Source organism: Rhincodon typus, chromosome 23 (genome assembly GCF_021869965.1).
Source record: "Rhincodon typus isolate 14 chromosome 23, sRhiTyp1.1, whole genome shotgun sequence".
Classification (NCBI taxonomy): Eukaryota; Metazoa; Chordata; class Chondrichthyes; order Orectolobiformes; family Rhincodontidae; genus Rhincodon; species Rhincodon typus.
Window position 1 is genome coordinate 7,736,429 of NC_063354.1, and position 7,927 is coordinate 7,744,355.

The 7,927-nt window shown below is 41.9% G+C and overlaps 1 protein-coding gene across 1 annotated transcript in view; it reads right to left on the reverse strand.

Moving 5' to 3' along the window:
* gnav1 (guanine nucleotide binding protein (G protein) alpha v1) overlaps positions 1–7,558 on the reverse strand; it is a 116,288-nt gene extending 108,730 nt beyond the window's left edge. The window contains exons 1-2 of the mRNA XM_048611058.1: positions 7,205–7,558; positions 4,257–4,348 (exon numbers count right to left, since the gene is read on the reverse strand). Coding sequence (XP_048467015.1) covers positions 4,257–4,348; positions 7,205–7,334 — 222 coding nt within the window. The 5' untranslated portion in view covers positions 7,335–7,558. The remainder of the gene's footprint in view (positions 1–4,256; positions 4,349–7,204) is intronic.
* Between the last annotated feature and the right edge of the window lie 369 nt (positions 7,559–7,927).

The window sequence follows — 7,927 nt, forward strand, 5'->3', positions numbered from 1 at the left end:
TTTTTCCTTCACAGGTGCTGCCAGACCCGCTGAGCTTTTCCAGCAACTTCTGTTCTTGTTCCAGATTATTCCAGATACAGCCTAGTAGACCTTCTCTGAACTGCTTCCAATGCATTAACAAAGGCTGTACCCTCAGGTGTTTGGCCCACGCTCACAGTACCTCTCCTTCTAAATGTCCCTCTAAACCTCTCCACCTCATGACCTTTCTCTCTCCCACTGTAGATCTAGCCCTTAAGCCAAGCTGGGCGCCACGTATCCTCATATCTCCATTTGCAGCTCAGTTTCAAGTTTAGTTTCCAGTAATCGTTCCTCAGAGACGTGTAGGCGTGATGAACTGTATTTATTATCACTTTTGAAACAAAGTTGCCAGTTCAATATTGCTGAAATAATTCAATTGATATAGCTTTGTGCAAGGCAGGAGGAGTGGAAACAGATGAAAGTCAGAAGGTTAAAATGATTTGGAATGCTGCTGAATAAGTTCCTCAATACCACAAATAAACCATCACATTCTGACTAATATAAGAGATAATAAGGTGTAGAGCTGGATGAACACAGCAGGCCAAGCAGCATCATTGGAGCAGGAAGGCTGACGTTTCGGGCCTAGACCCTTCATCAGAAAAAAAAAATTCTGACTAATACTTGCTTAGCACATAGTTAAAGAGCCTCTTGTTTTTTTGTGTGGTTGTCAAGGGGAGTATGTTGGGGTGTGTGGGAAGTGTGGCAGGAATTAGTGTCAGACACAGTCAGTCAAGGGATGCAGGTACAGTGGGATGGGCGTGTTGAGAATTGACAGTTGGAGGTAGAGGCAGGCACACACATACACACACACACACACGCACGCAGAAGCAGGTAGTGAGAGAGAGAGACACACACACACACACACACACACTTACACACAGGGAGAATAATAAAGTCAGGAGATGATGTGAACTTTGTGGTTCGATCCATGAGCAGTTGATAGGTATAGCTACCAAGTTATGGCCCTTAATCCTCTCAAGTCTCTGACTGTCTGCTGTTCCATACACAGTTCAGGACTACTCCCAGTCACAAATCCATTTCCATTCATATTGACTATCTACAGCAGAATCAGTGCCATACAGCCTGATTTCCACACTGAACAGAAAGGATATTAATCCTGGTGCAAAAGCAAATGAAAAAAAACTTATTCACTCTCACTGAAAGATCCGACCCTCACAGATCAGAGTTGGGGGGGTGCGGTTTGGTGGTGAGGCGTAAAGGTGGGAGATAGTGAAGGCAGAGACGGGAGAAGGAGAGGAATTATTATCACAGAGATAATGTAGATAGTGAAAAGCCATTTCCCTGATTTCATCCCAAAAGAGCAAAGTAATGGCAGGGAATAGGGAATTCAAGAGGAAAATCTTCGTTACGCAGAGATTGGCAAGAATGTGGATGCCATTACATTGCGGGCAGGTGAGGTGAACAGTATAAATACATTTAAGGCTGGGGGAAAAGGAAAGCAGAGAAGCTGGTAAAGGGAAGGTGAAGCAGAGTGGAGAAGGCTGTTGGAGAGCATCAACAATGATAGAGGCTGATTAGGTCAAACCATCTGTCTTTCTGTCCCAAAATTCAATGGAATTACATACTGAATGAAGTAGCTCCATCAGTGATGATCGAATCACTTCCCTTTAGAAGCTCACAAAACATTTCAAAGCAGCAAATTAGCCACTGAAACCACCCCAACCCCTCCACCCCCCATTCCCCCAACCTGGCTCATTAACACACCAAATCAGACAGCCAGAAATCACGGGGAATTCTCAAACCTACTATAGCAGGCCAGGGATTAAAAACAACTTTGTTTCTGGTTTGTTGATTTGCGATCCCATGGCCAGACCAATGCAGCCAGCTTTGTCCACAGCAGTAGTGGAGAGTCAGAACATAAGAATTGGGAGCAGGAATAGGCCATTCAGCCCCTCGAGTCTACTGAGTCATTCAAAACAATCACTGCTGATCTCATCTCTGCCTCAAGTCCACTTCCCTGCCCGCTCTTCATAATCTTTTAACCCATTATTCATTTTTAAAAAATCTAACAGAGGGCATGATTTTCTTAAAAAAAAAGACTTATCTGACACATAGGGAGAGAATGGAGAAAATGCAGCAGCCCAAATATTCACAGCAAGATCCCCCAAACAGCAGTGAGATAATGACCAGGTAATCTGGGTAGTGGGTAAATATTGATCAGGATTGCTCACAGTAGACGAGAGAATTGAGATACCCAAGGGGAGCAGTATTCTGTTTCTCAGTATTCTTTAAGACCATGTGCTGTAATTGCTAGATCTTCCCAAGGAGAGATTATTCGTTTTGATCTCGGGCAGACATTCAAGTCAATTAAAAAGTTCGGAGTGGATGTTCACAATTTCTCTCTTTCAAGCATGGACTCCTGAAGTTAAACTGATAACTAAACTTTTGTTGCTGAAAGATATTCCTTAAAGGTTCTTTAACATCTTTTAAAACAAAATCCTGACAGATATTTACCTACACAACAAGGAGGCGGACAATCACCTCTAGATAAAGCCCAATGTTCCATTAGTATTTTTGCACAGTTCACTTTTTTGTTTGCATACATGAATACCCAAATCTCTTTACCCCTACAAACCTGCTAGTCTCATAGCACGAAGTAAAAATTCCAATTTGGCATTGTCAGATCTATAATGGGAGACATTACAATTCAACATATTGAATATTAAACCCTACTGCAACTGGGTCCATTCACTTATTCTACATCCCTCAGTAACCTACTGTGGCTTTAACTCAGTGTCATTTGAAAATCTGGATACAGAACTCCATTCGTTGAGCCAAGTCATTAATGGTGATAGCCCAAGAGCTCACTCAGACGAGTGAGGTCACAGAGAAACTTTTCTACGTACAAAAAGGTAAGTGAGTGACACTGTCATTAAAACAATAAATTAAACGTAACATATGGTCATGGTTTCCTCCTCAGATGGGGGCATAGAGGAGGTGGGTGGGTAGAGGAGTTTGCAATTTAAAAAGGAGAGGGAATTCTGGTCACTTAGTGTAGACGAAAGACCCCATAACATTCCAACAACGGTAGGAAGCTGCACAACATCCCGAGTGTGAGTGATTGCTGAGGAGATGAAGCAGCACATAGGAGGCGCGCCAACTAAATTGGGTGAAATTCATTGATGCAGCTCCATGATTTATAGGAACAGCAACATGCCCATTTATTCACTTTCACACCCACTACCAGCTTTCAATAAAAGTATAGACTGAGTTCAACAACAAGAAGCAAACTGCCAGTTTTCAAATACAAGGCATGAAGAAGCAATGTCAAATGATGTAAAAACAGACTTGGAGAACCTACCAATGAAAATCAACAAAACTATTAAGTCTCTGCTTCACAGTATAGAGGACAAGCCACAACCTTGTTCCACTCCCGAGTGAACAATGATTCATTCCCCTAATCCAAGCATTAAAACAGTTGAAATACAGGGATTGCCTCTTCTGTGACACATTAAGTAGACAGACAAGAAAGTTTGTGCAATGCAATAAACCAGGGGTTCTTCCCTGCTCTGTCCATTGCATAAGCTTCTATTTGGAAATGGAAGTTTTGCACAAACCAATCACAGACATCACTGGTATATTAAATTCCCTACACCCATCCTTTGAAAGGTAATGAGAACATCAGCCTACTTGTCAGAAACATCCAATGCCATTCAGTAATCAGCTGACAGGTATTTTTTCCATCTCATTGCAAACTTGTATAGTGAACTGTAGAACTAATAATTAGCATAAAGCCTAATGTATAAGTTTCACTCAAATTTTATTATCTGTGATCCTAGGGGAGTGACTTTATTGCTTTAATCAGACATAACCAACTTAAAAAGCATTAAGTATTACATAAGAATGATAACCACCCCAGGTTTTAATGCTAAGTGAACTGGTTCCGAAAAAAACAGGAGCACTGTAGAAAGGCAGGGGACTAACAATATATGTGAGACAGTATCCCTTTAATCTTGCTGATTTAAAAAAAAATCAGCTTTGGGCCTCTCTTCCTGAAAAAGGTAGTGGAAGCAGAGTCTTTCAATATTTTTAAAGCAAAAGTGGATAAGCAAGGGGTGAAAGGTTACCAGGGTAGCTGGGAATGCGAACCGTGGCTACAATTAAATCAGACATAATCTGATTGAATGGCAGAGCATGCTTCAGGGGCCGAATGGCTCACTCCTCCTCTTTGGTCATAAGTTCATTTGCTTAACAATTAAACGTTTTGAAAAGGTTACCTTGAAACTTATAAGTTCTTCTTCAGTGAAACCATGACTATGAATAATCTTCATTTGTTTTACCAATGTACTCTTCCCACTCTCTGCTGCACCTGGAATGCAGAACACAAGATCATGACACAGGAGCCAGCCCTCAATCCTGATCAGTCATCATTCGCAACAGCCCACCACAGGCCTGCTGCAGTGCTCCAGCGAGGCTCAATACAAGCTAGACGAACAACACCTTGGGACATGACAGACTTCAGGACTCAACATTAAGTTTAACAATTTTACAGCATGAACACCTCCTTCCATGTCTATTACCTATCCCCACATTCCAGGTCCTGTCACTCAATGGGCTGCTTTCAGTACAGCTAACCCATTTACAAAAACTCACAGTCCCCATTATTAGCTCTCCAGCTTCTCTTCTTCCCTGACTTACCATCAACAATCCCTTTGTCTGCCTACCCTTCTTCTCTCTCTGAGCTTTCTCTCGATTTATTACTCACTCCTTTCAAACCCCCAGCTCACAACCTCCCCCACCTCATCATCAGCATATATATCATGAAGGGTCTAGGCCCGAAACGTCAGCCTCTCTGCTCCTATGATGCTGCTTGGCCTGCTGTGTTCATCCAGCCCTGCATCTTGTTGTCCCTACATATCACCTTTACCTAGTTGCGTTCAGTTTTGGATTTGAAATATTAGCCGTTTTCTCTTTACAGATGCTGCTAGATCGATTGAGTTTCTCCAGCAACATCTGCTTTAGTTTGTTGCAATATCCCTTGTTTTCTTAAAATTAAAACCTCACAAATTACTGGTTCATTTGGGAAAAGACAACTCCTAGGTTCCACAGCAGATTTATTTTTAAGGAGCCTGACAGTTGTCAACATTTAATTTTAAAAATCTCTCATTTGTAAAACAGTTTTTAAGAGTAAAATTGATGAATGGAGGAATCGTGTGACATTTTCTGAATTCTGCTGACAGTGAGCCTGAGGGTTTGGTTTGTAACAGTTAAAGTTGGTGGGGGAGGGGGCAGGTTGCCTGACTTGGAAAGAAGTACAAGATACTCTCACCTGTAAAGGTCAGTCTGAGCAGCTGTGCAAGTGCTACAGAGGTGTTAAGAACATTAGATTTTGTGAATAGTTACACTTTAAACAGTCCACTTAATTTTAGAGAGGAGTTGGAGCAAACATTTCCACCTGGATACAAAGTCCATGTGATTGATGATAACACAGGGAGAAGCTCTGAGGAAGAAAGAGAATACAGAAAGCCACTAGATCACAGGTTTTCTTAAAGATATTACTGAACTTCAGGCAGGGTCAGTCTCCAAGATTCTGGAGAGACAGAAAGAGAGAAGTTGCAATGCAAGTGCGGGCAACATTCAAAGTCAGGTTCTGCCTGTTCTTGAAACCTTCTAGCAACTCAACCATTGTGCCCACTCCTCAGGCATTAACCTAACCACTGACTATTTGGCCACACATAGGCAGCACGACACAGGATGTTTGTGCCCATACCTGACATTGTACATGTTGCAGGAGGTGTTATAATCAAAAAGATGAAAGCTCCCCAACATGACAACTGTTCCAGGTCTAATGGCTCATCTGAGATGGCCTGACTCAACACAGAATGGGGAACAAATCGAAGACGTTGCTTGTCTGTAATTAGCGAACAATACAGTTGCCTCTTCCAGTACGACAGCAAGCCACTGAACGTGCAGGTGTGATGGGTCTCTGTTTAATCACTACAATTGCCAACATGTGATAAGTGCTCACCAAAAATACAACCTGCTCAGGCGATAGGATTAGGAAAATAAAAACAAAGAACAGCGGATTCTGGAGATCTGAAATGAAAACAGAAATTGCTGCTGAAACTCAGCAGGTCTGGCAGCATCTGTGGAGAGGGAAACAGGGTCACCGGACTCGAAATGTTAACTCTTTGTTCTTCCCTCTCCACAGATGCTGCCAGACCTGCTGAGTTTCTCCAGCAATTTCTGTTTGTCAGGATTAGGAAAAGCTTTATCTCTGACAATCAGAGGACAATAGTCAAATACACACAAAAAGAAAAAGAGTTGTAAAATGTTAAAAATAAACACAATCTCATAAATTCAGGTCCTCCACCTTTCCTTCCACATCACTGGTTTACATTTTATTTCTTTGATCTATTTACTGTTTAATTTCTTTAAACCAATTAGAACGTCTAACAGAAACTTACTAGACAAAGCCATTTTAATTTTTCCCACCCATTTTAGTTTTGGCCAATTTTTAGCATATTGAATGCAAGCTTTATTGTCTAGGCTGTTTATCATCACGCACAGCCAATGGGATTAAAATAGTCATTCGAAATAAGTAGTTATGCGCAGTGGTTAGAGAAGGACTCAAAAAATTTCTCCTTTCAGCCTGACATAGCGTGAGGAGTCACGCTCTTTAGACAGTTTGGTCCGTGTTTAATTGGGACAGACAAAGGGTCTCGTTATTTACCGTTCTTATTTTTAGAAAAACGAGTCTACACAATCTGGTTTTACAAAACTGATACAGTTTAGGTCTTAAACGAAAGAAACAACGTTTATCGACTTTTCTTTTTAAAAAATAAGGGATATTTGTCAAAAGGAACGCACAGGAAGACTCCACTGGAACATATCCACTGATTGGAGCTACCCCACGCCAGTAACTGGCTCAAGAGGAGCACAGACTGTTATTTAAACACAGGGAGATAACTCGCATCTACACGCTGGGTGGAAAAAAAAAGCCCAATCTGAACAAGCAGCTAACAAGAAGATTTCTACTTTTGTTCTGAAGGGGAGAAAACTTCATTAAACATTTTAGGCAACTCTCATCATAATCTGTGAGGAGAGAGAGAGGGAAAAAAGCTGTAACTTGATAATTAAGAAACAGCCGGGTAACCAGCTCAGGTGAACCCCTCTCTGAGTCACAACTCGAGTAGAAATAAAGAGACTAAAATCTGTTACTGACCCAGCAGCAGAATTTTCACCACGTTCTGCTCCTGCTTGGCATATTCACAGAGTACACGGTCAATCTTTTCACTGCGGAGCCGGGCCTGTCGCTCCTCGGCAGTACTCTCGGATCCCAGGCACAGTCCCATCTCCACCGACCATTTCTTTCAAGGTGGGAATATGTACGTGTGTGTGTGTGAGAGAGAGTTGGGGGAGACTCAGAATGCAGGAAAATCAGCCAAGCCGGGGGAACATCGCTCCTGCTTTCCTCTCATTTGCACGTGTCCCACAACAAACTTTCGCCTCCCTGCAGAAAGTTTAAAGCACTGGCTCTATAGTTACAGAGGGAAATCTCTGGCACATAGCAGAGGAAATGACGTCTGCTTTTTTAAGGCAGATTTTCAGTTTGGACCAACTGCTTTACAAACTAATATTCGCCATTTTAACATCATTTAATTTTATTGGTGAGAACTAGATGCAAGCCAAGCTAATCAATGAGTTTTAGATTTATATTGATTATGTCTCCCTACTGTACTATACAGAGGGCATCAGTGCTCTCTGGAAATCAGAATTTAAAATACTCTCAGAAATTCTATCCCCCTTTCCCACTGGCACATGGGCTTTAATCAATGAGTACCCAACTGTTCCAGAGTGTGGTTTGCAAATATCGACGCAATTCCAATATCCAGTTCCCCGAATTCCAAAACCAGCATTGTCAATGAGGGGACATGCCAATCCCATT